At 34.5% G+C, this 18,511-nt stretch overlaps 2 protein-coding genes and 1 long non-coding RNA gene across 6 annotated transcripts in view; 1 reads left to right on the top strand and 2 right to left on the bottom strand.

Moving 5' to 3' along the window:
• pora (P450 (cytochrome) oxidoreductase a) overlaps positions 1-6,680 on the bottom strand; it is a 37,137-nt gene extending 30,457 nt beyond the window's left edge. Inside the window, 2 exon segments of the mRNA NM_001034982.1 lie at positions 1,241-1,438; positions 6,640-6,680. Coding sequence (NP_001030154.1) covers positions 1,241-1,410 — 170 coding nt within the window. The 5' untranslated portion in view covers positions 1,411-1,438; positions 6,640-6,680.
• Positions 6,681-6,893: 213 nt separating this feature from the next.
• LOC147835126 (uncharacterized) lies at positions 6,894-18,161 on the top strand. Its single transcript, XR_015501361.1, has 2 exons — positions 6,894-7,028; positions 17,535-18,161. It is a non-coding gene; the product is annotated as an uncharacterized LOC147835126 (long non-coding RNA).
• tmem120aa (transmembrane protein 120Aa) lies at positions 7,315-17,558 on the bottom strand. Of its 4 annotated transcripts, none has more exons than NM_001082983.1 (12): positions 17,375-17,540; positions 15,832-15,950; positions 15,636-15,752; positions 15,297-15,356; positions 15,054-15,149; positions 14,787-14,876; positions 12,020-12,085; positions 11,765-11,826; positions 11,563-11,655; positions 10,196-10,260; positions 7,870-7,938; positions 7,315-7,695 (listed from the first exon to the last, which is right to left on the bottom strand). In NM_001082983.1, the coding sequence occupies exons 1-12, from the start codon at positions 17,450-17,452 to the stop codon at positions 7,585-7,587; spliced, it is 1,026 nt and encodes a 341-aa protein (NP_001076452.1). In that variant the 5' UTR covers positions 17,453-17,540; the 3' UTR covers positions 7,315-7,584. The 4 variants fall into 4 exon arrangements, 2 of the variants coding, with proteins under 2 accessions (NP_001076452.1, XP_087124826.1); XM_087268700.1 differs by having other exon boundaries at positions 7,501-7,695; positions 11,567-11,655; positions 17,375-17,558; XR_015500175.1 differs by lacking the exons at positions 7,315-7,695; positions 7,870-7,938; positions 10,196-10,260; ... (1 more) ...; positions 11,765-11,826; positions 12,020-12,085 and adding an exon at positions 13,740-13,842 and having other exon boundaries at positions 14,269-14,876; positions 17,375-17,558.
• Positions 18,162-18,511: the final 350 nt, after the last annotated feature.

Genomic DNA, 18,511 nt, shown 5'->3' with positions numbered 1-18,511 from the left:
TTCTGAGTGGTTGCGAAGGCGTTGCTAGGTGGCTAATAAGGTGTTGCTAGGATGCTGTTAGGGTGTTCTAGGGGGATGCTAAGGCGTTGCTAGGCAGTTGCTAGGGCGTTCTGAGTGGTTGATAAGGTGTTGCTAAGGCGTTGCTATGGTATTCTATATGGTTGCTAAATTATTGCTAGGTGGTAGCTAGGGTGTTCTGAGTGGTTGCTAAGGTGTTGCTAGGCCGCTGCTAGGGTGTTGTAGGGGGTTGCTAAGGAGGTGTTAGGCAGTTGATATGGTGTTCTGAGTGGTTGCTAAGGTGTTGCTAGGTGGTTGATGAGGTGTTGCTAAGGCGTTGATATGGTATTCTATGTGGTTACAAAGGTGTTCCTAGGTGGTTGCTCAGGTGTTCTGAGTGGTTGCTAGGTGGTTGCTAAAGTGTTGCTAGGCAATTGCTAAGGTGTCCTGAATGATTGCTAGGCAGTTGCTAATAAATTTGCATGTTTCTAGCATAAATTAACATGTTGCTAGCATAAATATTTGGTATGAATTAGCATGTTGCTAGGATGATTAGTATGTCATTAGTATGGATTGGTTTGTTGTTGGTATGTCCAATGTAAAGTCAATGGCAGTTTTTTTTACAACGAAAGTCTATGGGACAGTTGCTAGGGTGCCGTAAGTGGTTGCTAGGGTGTGGCTAGTAAGTTGAAAGGTCATCAATGATTGGCAGATTGGTAGTCTGAGATAATGAGCCCAACATTAGGTCTGTATGACAGTCTGCCGCAAAGTTATGAGCTCAAAATGTTTGGTCCAATGTTAAGTCAATGGGACTTTTCAGAATTTTCCGGGACAGTTTTCGATAAACCTTAAGTCAGATCAATTGGAAAAAATATTGCAACCTGAATCAGACCAGTTTGGAGGTTTGGAGTAAGTTTGGTGGTTGTAGTATAAACAGTCTAGGAGGGGATGCAGGAATTAGTCTCAAAAAGAAGAAGAAGACGGAAGAATAATAACTTTATGTAGTATTACAGTATGTTGGCTTTCTCAAGCCACCAAAACTAGGTAAATAATAAAATAAAAACATTTGTTGTATCAATTAAATTTACACTCTACAGTGTTAGAAACAGATATTTAGTGTTTTTGTTTCTCAAAATGTGGCCCTGATCAACGTTTTAGCCATACAGAAAAATGTGAGTGGGTGTAACGTTCGGCCCTTGAGGAGAAAAGAAGGGGGAGGAGGTTAAAAACACACACTACTTACACTAAAGTGAAAGGCTTCATCTCCGGAATAGGCTCTACTTTTTTTCGGAAGAAGAACCAGTAGATAAGCAATCCTGCAATTAGGGAGAAGAGAAAGATGTCCAGAGAGCTGAGGAGAGGATCCGGAGTCTGATCCTGATCGGAGACCGGCTGTGGCTCAGTGTCCTCCATATTCACAGTATCCACAAAACAGATTTATCTGCAAGAGTAGATTTAGATTAATTTTATGTTACGTGGTATTAGTTAACAAACAATTCACTTGAGTTTAAAAATTATCCACAGACTTTAAAATATTGACATATCTATTCACACAAACTGTCTACAGTTCAATGTAACAATGGTTTATATACAAAAAATTATGTTCTTCAAAAACATTTAAAAAAAATAACATTTAATATGATCACTTTCTTTAAATATTTAATAATACTGATCATTTTAATTAATACAGTTCAATAAGTATGTTGTATTATATAAATGTGTATTACACTTTTCTATTTTAATGATCCAGGAGCAAAGTGTAAAGCACATGGCGCAAAAGCAATAATGGCAAGTACTAATCCACTTTTGCTATTTAAGGATAGAAAAATTCGCTCTGCGCCCCGGCACAAGGTCTAACAGGGTTGAGCTTATTCTCTTATGCCGAGTTCAGACTGCATGATTTTCAAAGTAGTCGTGTCACAGATGTTTTCACACTGCATGACTATCTGGGCTAGCTTTTCGTCGCTGCTTTGTTTACACTGCAAGATGGATCGGTGACAGGGGGTTTCACACTGCATGACTTTACTATAGGAAGAATCGCCGACAACGTCGTCCAAACTACATCTCTCAGCCAAAAACACGTATTATATCTTTTGTTATTAACTACATAATGAGAAAGAAGCCTTTAATGGGGTAGAACATGTACATATTTGCTCACCTTGGTTTAAAGGGAATTAGCCATTTCTCCTCAACGTTGATAATAAACTAATTTCTTTCTGTATTAAACGTCAAACAGACACGATTGCTCCTGAGTCCTGTCAAACCTCCACTGGTTTTTCCTCCATTTCGTGGGTCCAAATAAACCGAAAAAGAGCGCTTTTAACTTCTCCCCCAGCCTCCCGCTGGCCTGCAGCAGGTATACACACACACACACACGCAAGTGAAAGCTGCTCTCTCATTGGCTGTTGGCGATCGCTGATGTTATTTTCAGTCCAAACTCATTTCACACGGCATGATTTGAATCGCCGACAACTCCAGATATTTAGCACGCCAAATATCTCGCAGGCATCGGCGACTCATCGGCGATTCTCTCAGATCGCGTCGTTGATAGTTCATACTGTGTGATTGTCACTCACGTGCACGAGCACCGATTTGCCTGTGATTTCAGGCATTTGTCAGCGATTTCTCAAAACCTGTCGGCGAGCCGAAATCGGGGCTAAAATCACGCAGTCTGAACTAGGCATTACTGATTTATGTTTTTGTTTTGACAATAAAGTGCATTAAACCAATCAGTCTCATCTCACATTCCCTTTAAGAGTCAGTTGTGTCGCGCCATGACGCATTTGCTATTTACATCGCAGACTTTGTAAGTGGAAAAACTGAAAGCTTCACTTGCGAGTTTAACAGAGCATCCGCAGCGCGAGGATGAAGAACGACTTTACCTTTACCCTTTACTTTACTCCTTTACTTTTATGGATAAGGAAACGGTGTTGTACTCCCTCCACTGAAGACATCCATCAGCCTACATAGAGCTGCACGATTAATCGAAAAAAAGATCACGATCTCAATTCGACCTCCTTGACGATCTTAATCCAGCATTTCTACGATTCTGCCAATTATATTTTCAAGGCCAGGAGAGAAGCAAAGGCGGCCGCACAAGTTTTCACGTTGTTTTACATCTGTTGCTCAGCAACATGGACACCTCCAAATGGTGTTTAAAGAGTCACATACTGTATTTATAAAGTATGATTCACCCCAAAATGTCATTTCTGTCTTCATGAAATGATGTATTCGCAGACGCGAAATCACACGTGACGTGAACTGACCATCAGCTGTTACTACAGAGAGGGCGGGCATGCGCTTGCTTTGGAGAACAAAACCTGCATAGGCTGTGAATAACAGGTAATACTTGTATAGCTTGTTGCACAGAGTGATCGTTTGGGAGCCGCGCGAGAAGTATGAACAGCACTTAGCAGTAAAACTGAAACCGAAAGCGTGCACATGGCATTTTAGAGTAATGATTACGACAAACATTTATTTTGTTTTTCTTTCATAGCAAACACAGATTGTTGTGCATGAGAATAAATGTTTACTGTGTCAGTTTGACTACTCTTGCTTATGTGATGTTGACTATATAGAAAGTGTGAATCTGATAATAACAAATGTCTGATTTTACCAGTAGGAAAAAATGGTCTAATAATGTTGTCAATGACAGATTGCAAGCACATGTCTCAAACAATAATTCAAATTAAGTCTATTCAAAATTGAGCATTTTAACCAACAGTAGACCTACCTATAATATTATTATTGTTTTACCATATGTTTGAGAAATAAAAATAAGACTACTTATTAACCTTTACTTTCCATCTACAGAATCATGAGAAAATCGTGATCTTTATTTTAAGCAAATGAATCGCGATTCTCATTTTAGCCAGAATCGTGCAGCTCTAGGCCTACATATTTAATTTTGTTTGTTTAGAGCAAAGATTTGTTTCAAAACTGTTTCTAAATTCAGTTCTAATTTCCAGCAAACAAATAAGTGAACAATAATAATGAAGTGTGGTAAAGAAAAATATATAATTATTAAATAGTTATATCAAAAAACACATTCTTATGCCCCATATGGTGATGCGTACCTCCCCAAAACACATCAGATGGACAAATCTAAACTTGATTAGAATTTATAATAATTACACTTTATTAAAACAAATATAAATATGCATAAAATGAAAAGTATTAATAAAAATAAGATTGTACATCTGCAAATTGTCATGAATAAACAGAAAAAGACCCCCGAGGTGAAGCATGGAGGCAGTGTTTTTTATATTTATGTGGTAAATAATAATCTTTGTAACATTTTAATTTTTTTTTTTTCATTTGTTAAGATATTTGTGTGTTGCTGTTCATCCTGTGTGTATTAAGCAATGTGTAAGTGTTTGAACTTGCATAGGAGCATATCTAACACACTCTGTGCTGGACTTTAGAGCAGTTTTAGCTGGTCAATTGTGCAGTATTTTTTACTTCCACAAAACAGCAACGCACCAACAATGCACCTTAACACACCTCCTTTCTAGACCGGCACACCCATGAGTCCATAAAGTGCCGCAAATGGATTTGCTATTTAAACAATGTAGTGCAAAACAGGAAAATTAGGGTTGCGCTGGTCTGAAAATAGCAACAAATCACACCAAACACATCTTGCACCTCATTGCGCTGGGTGTATGATAGGGCCCTTAATGATGATGGAATTACATTTTGCTGATATTTTGATGGCATTCACAAAAGTTATATGAAACATTAGACACTTTACTGTGAATTCAATATGCCCACAAATTATTTTTTAAACAATTTTTACATTCAGCAAGATACCTACATATATATTACATATATCAACATTCATTCTAATTAGCTTTGTCCCTTTAATAATCCGGGGTCGTGAAATGAACCGCCAACTTATCCAGCATATGCTTTACACAGCGGATGCCCTTGCCGCTGCAACCCATCACTGGGAAACACCCATACAAACTTGTTCACATACATACACTATGGACAATTTAGCTTACTCAATTCACCTATAGAACATGCCTTTGGACTTGTCGGAGAAACCAGTGCCCCAGGAAAAAACCCACGCAAACACGGGGAGAACATGCAAACTCCACACAGAAATGCCAACTGACCCTGCCGAGGCTCAAACCAGTGACCTTTGCTCAGCTACCACGCTGCCCCAACACATATATTACATATCTTCAAAAAAAGTCAAAACTGGTCGTGGTTATCTTTTTTCAAAAAATGACAATTGTTAAAAATTACAAATGTTTACATTTACCGTGATTCAAAATCAGGAGTCTTGAAAAATAGTTTGTTTTAACTCTCCTGATGTTAAAACATTGGTATTGTCTTGTCTAAAGTTAATATAAGCATGTCTGAAACAATGGCATCTTTTTCATATTTTGTGCAAAACATATGCACTAAATGACAACTTTTTCTTTTTAAATTAGGAGGAAATGTAAACTGTAGTTCACAGAATAAAGCAAATATCACGTTTAACTCATAACACTATCATCATTTGTAGCATTTTTAAAGTAAATTGTGACACAAATTGTAAATTGTTACTGAAGAAAAGATGCGAGAACTCTCAAGTTTTGATTATTATTAAATGCTTAAAGAACAACGTTTATAATACAATACAAAATGTGTCAGGGGTGTACAGAACAAAACATATAAGACAATGTGTAAGTATGCACACTAACCGAGAAGGGCCTTGTGAGATTACAAAATCTTAAAGGTTTCAAGTAAAAAAGCGGTTTTGGTGGCTTTTTTATGAGTGATTTGCTTTATGTTGTATGTAGTGTTTTAATTCAATTAGTATAGCAGAATAAAATGGTTTTTGGTTATTGAATTTGCATCTGTGAATATGGTACTTTGCAAATATTATCAAAAGATTGATACAATAAGCTTCTTTCTCTATTTTTTTCTGTAGTTTAAAAACCCAAAAATAATATGTTTGTATTCTAAATGAAAATTTGGCAATAATTTGTCATTTATGAAATTGATCATCTCGGACCATATTTTCTTCGAGAACTGGCAATTCACATAAATTCTCAGGTAGCCTCTTTTCCCATAGCTGACATGACATACTGTACGTATGAAGCAACAGTGTAACGTTACTTATTGTCATGTTGTGCCCTCTTTTGAAGACTCACTGTAATTACATAATGAAGAACAGTACAAAACGTCCTTTCCATTGAATGACTGTGATTAATTCCTAGTATTTTCTTCCACTAACGTTAATCACAAACTTTCAACGCAGCTATGACGCGTTAACTTACAAAACAACTTACAAAACCATCGTCAAATGCTAAAAAGCACAAATACTACAATACTAACGAGTGTATTGGTGATTTATCATGGTATTACAGCTTTGTTATTTGAATACTTTAAATTACCATCTAATATGAATATGGAAATCATTTAGTATCACGTAGAAAAGTTACGTTACGCATTGCCTACCATCTGATCTGACTCAATGCTATTACAGGCATAATACTTTTTGTACAGGAGAGATATATTGTAACGTATAAAAGCCAAATGTTCGCTTTTTGTTTACGGCTATAATGGGGGATTGACAATACACGACTAGTCAGCGTTATCATTGTAATTTATTGACAATACAACGCAAAAAAACACAAAATACACACATACCTCCGGTTAGCTGCCTGGAGAGCGGAGCACAGCGCAAGCTTACGTCATATTGTGTTGCCAGACGCATATCCAAAAATCCCTCGCTGATGTTATCAAACTACTAACAGTTTGACTCAACAGCTCAAACTAATTTCTTTGTTGAAGTATTTGATATGCGTTAAAATATTTAAATAAAATGAAACGACACGTTTTATTCGTATATATTTATTTACAGCGGTACTCGTCGTCAAAACTGAGGATGCGTGATTACGTGCGTGCTGATTGTTCTTGTTTATCTGGCAAGCATAAATGTTACAAGGGTGTAGTTGGAAAAGGGAAATACGAGCAATATTAAAAGTTCACCAAGTTCAAGTGCCAAGCCGAGACCGATATGTCTTGGTTCAAAAAACGTAAGTAAAACATTTTTATTTCCCATTTTTGAAACGCCTTCCTGAATCAATTTATGAAATAACCCTAAAATCCCCCAAAGACATGGCTAAAATGTGGCTAAATGCACATGCTCTATCACTCACGCTAATGATGTCATAGTGATGTCACGTTAACAAAGTGAAATAGGAATTTAAAAAAATTATTACATAAACCTCCTTCTTAGGGTTTAATCTGAAAAATCAACAACTTGTAGACAAACAATCAAACAAATGATCAAAAATGTAGAAAAACACAAGCCTGTTGTCATGAATTTAATAGAAAAACTGTTTATTCACTGAATAAATATTACAACAAAATATTAAATATATATTTTTTAGATTTAAAGAAAAGACTTTCACTTGTGCCTTCAGACAAGTTTATAAAAACCACCATTTAGTCAAGATGAACCACAAACAGGAGAAACATTTAAGTCAGAGAGTCATGAGAATGACATGAATAGCACAATAATCCCATTTATAACCATGTTAAAAATCAATAATATAAAGCTTAAATTGCCTTGGTAAAGAGTTCAGTTGCCTATAAACCTTTGGCTTTGTCCTGATCCATGTATTTGTGGTAAACAACACCGAGAGTGGTGAAGAAGTTTCCCATGAACAAAACGAGAAAAGTAGAGCCACACATGAGAACCTAAGAAACAAAAGAAGACATTTCAGATTGAATTGATGTGATTTTTAGTGGAAAATTGTGTTGTGTAAATATGCTATTTTATGTTTTATTTATTTAATGTTTATGGTTTTTGTTTGTTCAATGTTTTATTTAGCTAATACCTCCTTGATAAAGAGTTATACTTAAATTTTTTACCTGCCACTCTTTCCATTCTGGAAGCTGAGTCATTTGGAAGAGTGTAATCCCATTATAAAGCTGAAAAAACTGGCATGCAAAGTAAGACGGTTAGAAACACAAGGTACACAGCATATAAATAACAGAACTGAATCAGAGCATGCATATTTACATTTCACATCAATAATAAGAAATCTCTGCGAAAAGTTAAAGGCGTTTTGGTCACCCACTGAAGCCTGCACGGCAAAAAAATGTGGTGAAAAATGTGGAAAAAAATCATTAAGGAAATCGATTCTGAACTGATTTTTTTAAAAGCAGATGGCTAGAAAATTGTTTCATATAATTTATAGGTAGAATTTACACTTCTAGGTATTTATTAAGAGACCCCAATTTCCTGAGGCCCTAAGCGACTGCTTACTAGAACTTCTATGTTAAGCTGCTTTGACACAATCTACATTGTAAAAGCGCTATAGACATAAAGATGTATTAATATTGAATTGAATTACTGGTTATATCCACCTCTGCATAAAAGCCAACTTTCAAGATGAACGAAAGAAAGAAAATCATTCCTAATGAGCATTTACATTTATGGTTAAAAACTAGCCTAGAGCGCCACCTGCTGTTAAGTCTTCATGGAGCTTTGTATGATTAGATTTGAACCACTGAGATCACTTGGAATTTTCTGACAAAGTTTTTGGTTTCTTTTCTGGACTTAAAACGCCTCGGGACATCTTTATATGGAGGATGAGGGAGCTCTCAAATTTCATCTAAAGTATCTTAATTTGTGTTATGAAGGTAAACAAAGGTCTATGAGTGAATCACTGAATCATTAATTGAAAATGAGAGTAAAAAATACACATGACGTGTTGTACAAGATTATAATGTTAAAAACATTTATACATTTAGCATTATCAGCAAAGATCACAGTATTTAATATTTTACCTTTTCTTTTATTCAGCTGGTTATTTCTTGATTTTAATTCTTTATTAAAATTACAAGTTTTAAGTTCTGTTTGTTAAAACCAAACGTTTCTTGCAGTGCTGTTTTGGTAATAAATGGAAATCATATTAAAAAAGGAGGAGCCTTTTTTTTGCTGATCCAAATCAATGATCCGATCCATGACTCAAAAACCATAGTGTGATCCAAACCATGAGATGTGATCCGTTACACCACTAGTAATTAATTGACATAATTTTCTTTTTTGGGTGAACTGACCCTTTAAAAATGTATCAGCTATTGTTTAAAAAAATCTATTTCCCTGAAAACAAATAGAGGTTTTCATTCCGAAACTACCCAGCAGGCACAGGTCATCAACATGACTACAAATTGACGTTGTACCCCAACATTGTGTGGACGTTGCATTTTGTTTGGAAATGAAAATCAGGTTGACGACAGAACTCAAGGTAAGACGACATCAATGTGCAACGTCCAACCTGAAATCAACCAAATATCAACACCTAATGATGCTACAGTTGACGTTGTGTGAACGTTACCACTACGACATCTATTATACATTATATTTTGGTTGCTATAGCTGACGAATAAACGTCAGTATTTGACGACAATATGATGCTAGTGTCATGACTGTCAGTGACCACCTGAGGGCGCTGTAGTTCAACGGACACTGAGAGTGAACTACAGCGCCCAAAAACTACAAGTCCATACATACCACGCGCATTACATCCGGTCCACGTACACTGATCTGCCATCACAGCTGTGTCTGTTTACCGTTGATTTCCTGGACTATTTATACAACCATTCCACCTCTGTTTGTTACTGCGTCGTTTGTATATCTTGTCATCCTTGGTATGCTGTTCCTGATCTTGTTCTTGCATCTTGTTATAGTCTAGTTCGAGTTAATCTGTCTTAGTTTCTTGTTTTGTTTGTTTGCCATTTTGTTATTTTGCACTTTGCAATTTTGGATTTTTTGTCACTGTTTCTGCACGATATTATATTAAAATCTGCACTTGGATCCGCACCTTTTGTTCCTGTTTAATCGCGTAACGTGACAGTTGGTTTAAGATGTTGGTTCGACGCTGAATTTTGGTCACTTTCCAACACAACTTAAAATCAACCAAATATCAAACATTATTTGACGTCATTATTGGACATCAAAATAACGCTGTCCTTGGATGCTAGAGATGGAATTTTGGTCACCTGACGTCACGACCTAAATCTAACCAAATATCAAAGTCTTAAGACATTGTGTGCCTGCTGGGTAGAATCTATCGCCTTACTGAAGAACTTTTACCACAATGATTTTATAAAACAGGAAGTGAGTGTAATCCAAGATGACGGCATTTATTGCAAAAAAACACAAGATTAGCAAACGCAATGTCAAACTTACATGGCCCAAGAAAAGGAAAGGCAGGAGAAAGGTGAGACCCCTCCACATCCAAGACTGAAACCCCTCTGATAAAAAAAGATAATTGATTTAACCTCAATATAATGAGGGAAAACCCAATACACTTAATACACAAATACACTTCATAAAACACGTACACATGGACATCACCTATATACTATATAACTGCAGGTTAACTATGTTTATAAATAACTTCAGCTGTCAACAGCTATTAGTTACTAGTTATTTAGTTAAAGTTATTAGTAATTAATAAAATTATGGTAACTACAAACCTTAAGTTTTCTGAATTTGATTATATTGCAATAATGTGCACCTTTTGTAAAGCTGCTTTGGAACAATAATTATTGCGAATTGCACAATATTGGAAAAAACTGACATTACAATGTTTTATTTTTGTGAGATGCATATTGCAATATTGAGCATAATTTTAACAGATAAAAAGAATCGCTCAATTTGGAAAGAATTAATCATTTTAGGATATATTCGGATAAATATAGGATTATTTTGTAGTAGAGTGCATCTATATTACATTTGATAATCCAAATAACAAGCAATGATAAATACCGTAAAGCAAAGTTACAAAAGAAATAGATGTTTTATGGATTTTCTGAGTGTCTAACAGTGTTCAGGTACACAAATTGAACAATTAAATGTAAAATAAATAATACTGTGTAACCTTCATTGTATGTATACTGTATTAATCTGTCTTGAAGTTACCAAACCTTAAACTGGCTTGAAATGCATTCACAGTCTTTAAAACACATGCAAATGATAAATTTTTTTGGTAACTTTTTGGTTAATTTTGCAATTACACAACAGTCAAGTGTGTTTTCAAGTCCTGCTAAGTGAAGTTTCAGAAACTAATTTCGAGAGGAGCGCGTGATATGATTGAGCACGACTGGCTGCTCATCTGTAATCGGTAATAATCCAATCAGAGTGGTCCAAACTTACAATAAATAGATCGTTTTACTACTGCTCTATCTTCGTTTTGGAAAAATCCCCCCTTTCACCCCATCTCTTCCTTTTCCTCCCTTTTCTAAGGGGAGCTCTTGATACCTACCTGATCTCGGATCCCCTTATATGCTTATTAACCGGGTGAGAGCCTTGGGCTTAAGTATCTCCGAACTCAAAATTCTCTCCAGGGACAGCATGCCAAACCTGCTATTAACTCTAAGGATATCTAAATGGGAACTCTTAAAACTATAATCCTGATTTGACACTGCAGATCCTGCGATGTAACTACTGCAATATTGATGCTAAAAAAATATATTGTGCAGCCTAATTGTGTAAAGTGCTATACAAATAAACTTGAATTGAACTGAATCAAAACAAAACAACAGACTACCCACCAACCGTGAGGTCCATGTTGTGTCTTTCTCCAAGAGCTCTAAGTCTGTATAAGCAGCCACTCTGGTAATAGTACTGGAAAAACTGAACAAAATCTGAAAGCAAAACAACACAATAAACCATTAAACATTGACTAATTATAATTATTATTACACTGAATAATAATAATTATTGGTTTAAAAGAGTCAGCAGTTATGATCTTACTTATATACATGGAGTAAGACAGGAACTGATTTCTGAACATCTGATACAGCTCGCCATCAGGCCTGTGAGACACACACACATATTCTCACACTCATTTTCCGTTTTGCTGTTGCTCAGAAGTGTGATTAATTCTAATCACATCATCAAAATATAATTATCTGATTAATCTAATGCACATTAAAATACTTTAATTAACGCAGTTCGGTTTCAAAGGTTGTTTGCTTAATAATATCTACAGTAAAGAGTTATTCATACCAGGTCAGCATTACTCCAGAGAGAAATGTTGAAACATAGTGTTGAAACACCCACCAGCCCTTGATCCTGAAACAAAAGTCAAGGATTTAAATGTTATCATATAACCAGTAAGATCAGTTAATATATGGCAAAAAATAAATATCATGTGCTCTCTAAAAACAAAGGCTCCAAAAAGGGATATATGCAGTGATCCCATGAAAAAATCATTCTGAAATTCCCCAAAAATGAAACTCCCCTTGGAAGTATTGCAAGTATTTCACTTTTTATTGGCTGTGTGTAAAATGCTTGGAACAAAACTTTAAATCGAGATCTTTTAAGGATTAGTTCACCCAAAAATTACAAGGATTATATTAATTATTCACGTCATTCCAATCATTTCGTTCATGTTCAGGACACAATTTTAAGACATTTTAGATGAAATCCAAGAGCTCTCTCATACATGACAACAGCTGCTCAAAGTCCAGAAAAGAAACCATATACGCTGTCAGAACATTGCATGTGACTTCAGTGGTTCAAATGTAATCATAGGAAGCTCCAAAAACACTTTTGTGCACCAAAATACTTTTTAAAATGCTGTTCATCTACATCTTCAGCATCAGATTTGAGTGTGCATTTAATCTTCACAATACAACAAGAAGTTTTTTTCTTAAGTTTTTGGTCCACAAAAGGGTTCTTGGAGCTTTGTATGATAAGAGTTGAACCACATGTAATGTTCTGAGAGTATTTTTATATTCCCTAGTATTCTCTAATTTCATCTAAAATATCTTAATTTGTGTCCTGAAAATGTTTTTTTAGGGAAAAGGTTTCAGGGATGGTTAGCATGAGATCAAATCAAATAGTTAAGTAATTAATAACAGAATTTTCCATTTTGAGTGAACTAATCCTTCAAAAACTGGATCTTTAATGATTAGCCTGCACCAAAAATATTCCCTACCATTTTGTCAAACTGCCACCCTATTATAATATTTTTTATATTTGCATTCTAGTGTTCATTTACAAATGTGCATTTAAAAAAATTATATTACAGTTTTATAAATAATGAAAATCTAGAATAAAGAAAAGTTACTTTTTATTATTATTATTATTATTATTATTATTAATGATAATAATAATCCAACTTTTGGCCTTTTGAACCACCCAAAAACCCCCTTGGCTACGGGCTTGACTATTTAATTTAACTTAATAAATTGTATGAAGAGAGGAATAATTATATACAGTTGAAGTCAGAATTATTAGCCCCCAGAATTATTACCCCCCCTGTTTATTTTTTTCCCAATTTCTGTTTTACGGAGAGCAGATTTTTTCAACACATTTCTAAACATAATAGTTTTAATAACTCATCTCTAATAACTGATTTGTTTTATATTTGCTATGATGACAATAAATAATATTTGACTACATGTTTTTCAAGACACTTCTATACAGCTTAAAGTGACATTTAAAGTCTTAACTAGGTTAATTAGGTTAACTAGGCAGGTTAATTATGCAAGTTAATTTTGTCCTTAAAATGGTGTTTAAAAAATTTAAAACTGCTTTTATTCTAGCCGAAATAAAACAAATAAGACTTTCTCCAGAAGAAAAAATATTATCAGACATACTGTGAACATTTCCTTGCACTGTTAAACATAATTTAGGGAATTTTTAAAAAAGAAACAAAATTAAAGAAGGGCTAATTATTCTGATATCAACTGTCTATATATATATAAATTTTTTTTTTTTTGATTCACTTGTCCCCACCAATGTCAAATGCAAACCTACGCCCTTGATACTACACCATTGGCGCCAATGTGTACTCAACTTTTGAAAACATCAGTTGCACTAACCTAAAATGTCTGAAGCTGAGTGGACAAAAAACTCTTGTGGAAATTGGTACTAAGAAATAATACATTATCTGAACAAACAAACATAGTTCAGTTGAAAAAAAACAGCAAGGCATGATTCACATGTGAAGCATTACAAAGCATTTTTCCCTGTTTGTCCTGCCATGTTTTGACCCTTGTCTTTTTTTACTGTTAGTGTTGTTTTACCATTATTGTTTATTTGTCCTGTTTCTAATTCTTTGTCTAATAAATGTTTAGTTAACATTTGTCTCTGTTTTCGTTTATTTATTTATTTTTTTTCAATGGAACTATGTTTGTTTGTTCAGAAAATGTATTATTTCTTAGTACCAATTTCCAAGAGTTTTTTTGTTTATTCAACTTCAGAAATTTTAGGTTAGTGCAACTGATGTTTTCAAAAGTTAAGTGAACAAGAAAAAGCTAAAGGAAATAAGTATTATGTTTGTGTTGTTGTACTGGCTTAAAATGTTTTAGTGTGTCTATGAAGGCCTATAGACTGATTTTTCGCTTATTAATGTTTCTTCGGCTTAGTACCTTATTTATCAGGAGTCACCACAGTGGAATGAACCGTCAACTATTCTGGCAAGTGTTTTTACACAGCGGATGCCTTTCCAGCCACAACCCAATACTGGGAAACACCCATTCACACATGCATTCATACACTTCAGGCAATTTAGTTTATTCAATTCACCTATAGCACATGTCTTCGGAATTTGGGTGACATCGGAGAACCTGGAGGAAACCCACTTGAACACGGGGAGAACATGCAAACTCCACAGAGAAATGCCAACTGGCCTAGCCAAGACTCGAAACAGCGACTTTCTTGCTGTGAAGCAACAGTGATAACCACTGAGCTGCCCTAGAATAATTTTTATGATTTTTAAAAGAACCTTTATTTTTTAAGAGCACAAGCATATGATTATTCTCACTTAGACCCATTATTAATGAGGATGCTTTCTCTTATCGTCAGTGTACAATAGTACCACACCAACAGGAAGTTGAATAGTGCATCTACAACCCTGTCAAAAGAGGGCAAAAACAACATTTCATCATTCTCTGTTCATCAATCAACTAATCATTTATTTAAATTAATAAATTATTTAAATAAAGCATCAATGAAAAAGGCAGAGTTCCAATTAGTGTATGGTTTACATTTTTTGTGACCATTTTAATATATTTAGTAGCCTAAAACGTACCTGTAGCTGACCAAAAACCGGCAGGTGAATGAAAAAAACAAGAGCAGCACGGTCAAGTATAGTTTGAATTTCTCATACTCGTCTTTATAGGCAAACCTGTACAAAGGAGAAGCAGGCAAATCACATGACTCAGGATGACTCATTAACATTAGAGCACTTCATGATATCACAGTGTTGAAACATGACGATCACAAGTCAAGACCATTGTGGATTTTAAAACGCACAGTTTTAGAAAGAACTTACTTGGATTGCTTGTTAAGTAATGTGACGTTCACATTTCCTAGAACAAGACTGAGGTATAACCTGGAATATAAACAAGGTCAAATATTTTCTATTAGCATCAGGTATTATTCAGAAATCATTGTATGTGCTGAACGAAGTAGATTACAAGTCCAAACACCACTATTTATGGATCTTTACCACACCTTTAGTCCATAGTAGTTTAAGGTGGACAGTGTTTTAGTATAATGAAACAGGCAAATACAAAGTTGTATGATCTACTTTGAATAGTCAATGCTGATAATGTGTATTTGAACAAAAGGTGTGTCTGTAGTGACCTCAGATAGCTCTCATTTGCATTACCCGTTTTTCTTGGGCAAGAAGGCCTCCATCTCAAAAAAGACATTTGGTCTTTCTTTTATAGACTCTTGGATGTCGTCTATTTTATTTACATCTTCTGGATTCACCGCCCCTTTGCATCTATAAAAGAAAAAAATTGGATGAATATGGGGTGCACTTGAATATTGTTTATATTATATATTATAAGCTGATGACTGACTCCTCCAGGGATTCTGAGAGATCCTTTAACTTTTTCCTCTGCCGTGCAATGGAGGAGGAACAGCTTTCTTGCAATTTCGAAACTTCCTCCAGCTTATGTTTGTAATGTCGATGCGTGTCCTGTAAAGCACATGTAGATATATTACAATTTTGTATTACACAAACACAGATATTTTTATAGTTTTTTTATATATATTTTTTGTTAATTATATCTTAATATTATACCAAATATATTAAAATAGAATAAAATGTCTCATTTGCTAATAACTCTTAATACTTTCCCAATACTTTATTATTATGAATCATTTTAATTACTCATAATTTTAAAAAGTAAAATATAAAGGTGCAAGGCAGAACCAAAAAAAAAACAAAAAACAGTAATGCCTTAGAAGAACCATTTCTGGATCCCTAAGTAATGTTTTTTTTAGCAAAATCTTCTTTAAAAAAAAAAAAACATTATTTACAGTATAATTACATAATCTATAAAAACAACTTTTGTCCTGTATAAAGAACTTTTGTGGAATCAAAAAGTTCCATCGATGTAAAAGTGTCTTCATGGAACCACTGTTGCCATTAAAGAACCTTTCATTTTTAAATGTATGAAAAATATACAGCAGTCTAACCCATATCTAGGCCCACATGGAATCTGTGAGCGCAGAAATCCACAGATTTAGCCAATCATTGAGTCTATTTATTTACTTCTGCAAATGTGTGTAAATTTATATTTATTTAGTTGTTAAATTAGTTTTAGTAATATTATTGATTAATATGAAAATGTTTATATGATATATTTACAATACAATAATACAATACAATATAATATGAAAGACTTGCTTTGTTTACCAAAAAAAGTGGATCTAATTGGATTTGCATTGTAAACATTAAATAAAAGTCAAAAAGATATTATTTTTTATTTCATATATCAAGTTTTTGGTTACGATTCTCCCAAATACTCCCAAAGTCATTCAAAATAAATTCGCAGATATTTTACAAAATTCTCCCCAGAAATAACCAGATTCTGTCTGGCCCTACCTATAACTAACTAGCCTGTACAACTTTTACATGAAACCAAGTATGAAACCATTTTAATCTAAAGATGATAATTATATGACCTTGGTACATATATATTAAATTAGATGTTTAGAAGCTTTTATTACAATATTAACGTTATTGACATATAGTGTCTATCACAAAGTTCTTTATCCAGCACATTTAATATAATAAAATGTGTATTACACGTTATATTTGAGAGAATGTGAGTGAAGTAAGTTACCTAACAAAAGAATAGATCTGCGCTCTTCATGCCACCACTTACGTTATTTAACTGTGAGTTGGTATGGATTAAACTGCTAAGCTGCTAGAACTCAAAACTGAATCCTAACTATACAACCACCATCTATGAACGGCGATATTTCTATATGTGTATGAGTAAAAACATGATGTACACAGAATAACTGTTAGTTATTAAAAGAAAGGTGAGGTCTGTCAGAACAGAGTTGTCGAGCTATCCATCTTATTAGCACTGAAGAAAGAAAGAGCACTACCTGAATCTGCTGGTAGTCTTTTTCCAAATCCTCCCATTCTTGTAAACATTCGGTCAGGCCAGTAGGATTAAATAACATTTCCAGAGAGTGTATTTGAGGAAAACAAGAAGTGTTTCACAGATAAGAGTGAAGAGAATAACGGTCTGATTCTTGTCTGCAGCTGTCGTAACGACTCGCTATCTTTGACGGACGTCCGTCATGTGAAAGCGGCATCGCATCTCGAGTAACCAATCAGAGACCTGCATCGGGCATTCTGAAACGCCCCTCCAAGTCAACTAACCAATTGGCGCTTTAAAAACAAGAGTGATACGTCACAGAAGCCGTGCTGTTCAGCCCACTGACTGACTTGTTACAGACGCCCAAGGAGGGAATGTGAAATTTAATAACTACCAGTTGGAACTTAAGACAATATATTATTGTCACAGAAACAATGAATTGTCAGTTAATATGTAAAGTATTTATTACGGCAAGTTAACAGTGACAAAAAGGTAATAGTTATCACCACACTGTTTATGGATAGTTACATTATGAAATGCAAACATTTTTGACTGAAAAGTTCTCTTAAATGTCATGTATTTGTAGACTTCCAGCACAAAAATGGGCACATTGGATGAATTAGTGTGTGTCTGATTTTAGAGATTCTATTAATCACTCTTTTTATCACTCAGAAAATACCAACAGCCACCAAATAAACACATTTCTTACATTTCAGATGTAAAATAAAATGTTTTGTTATAATATCTCTTTAAGAAAACCTTCACAATAAAGATATGAATAAAATGACAAAGTCTGGTGTGTGTATGTGCTGCTGAAGTGGAGATTTATAAGACATTGTATTAGAAATGTACATTTCACTTCTAAAAAATGTGTCAGGGCCTGACTTAAGCTTGTCATCCTCAAAAAAAAAAAAACCCATAAAAAAAAACAAGCATAAAATCATACAATTTAATGATGGGACGGATCCTTGATCACCGTCAGCTTCTCCATCAAATAATGTCACTTGTATTGCACACATTTTATGGTAAAGTTGAAGCAAATTTGACTGGACTGACAGAAACATGGGGACACTTGTAAATTTATTTGTATTATATTTACAGAATTTATTTGTAGAATTTATTTATAACTCCCTGTTTTTAA

The sequence above is a fragment of the Danio rerio genome, chromosome 10 (assembly GCF_052040795.2).
Source record: "Danio rerio strain M-AB ecotype USA chromosome 10, GRCz13ab, whole genome shotgun sequence".
NCBI classification, from domain to species: Eukaryota; Metazoa; Chordata; class Actinopteri; order Cypriniformes; family Danionidae; genus Danio; species Danio rerio.
The sequence above is the reverse complement of the archived record's forward strand: the minus strand, read 5'-3'. Positions and strand labels throughout refer to the sequence as shown.

What these genes read in the sequence shown, in the direction of transcription:
- tmem120aa (NM_001082983.1), bottom strand. Translation starts at nt 17,452, where the DNA reads ATGTTATTTAATCCTACTGGCCTGACCGAATGTTTACAAGAATGGGAG. An exon ending in TTCTTGCCCAAGAAAAACGG is followed by an intron (nt 15,357 to 15,635) that starts GTAATGCAAATG and finishes TTTATATTCCAG; the next exon opens with GTTATACCTCAGTCTTGTTC. An exon ending in TCTGGAGTAATGCTGACCTG is followed by an intron (nt 11,827 to 12,019) that starts GTATGAATAACT and finishes TGTGTCTCACAG; the next exon opens with GCCTGATGGCGAGCTGTATC.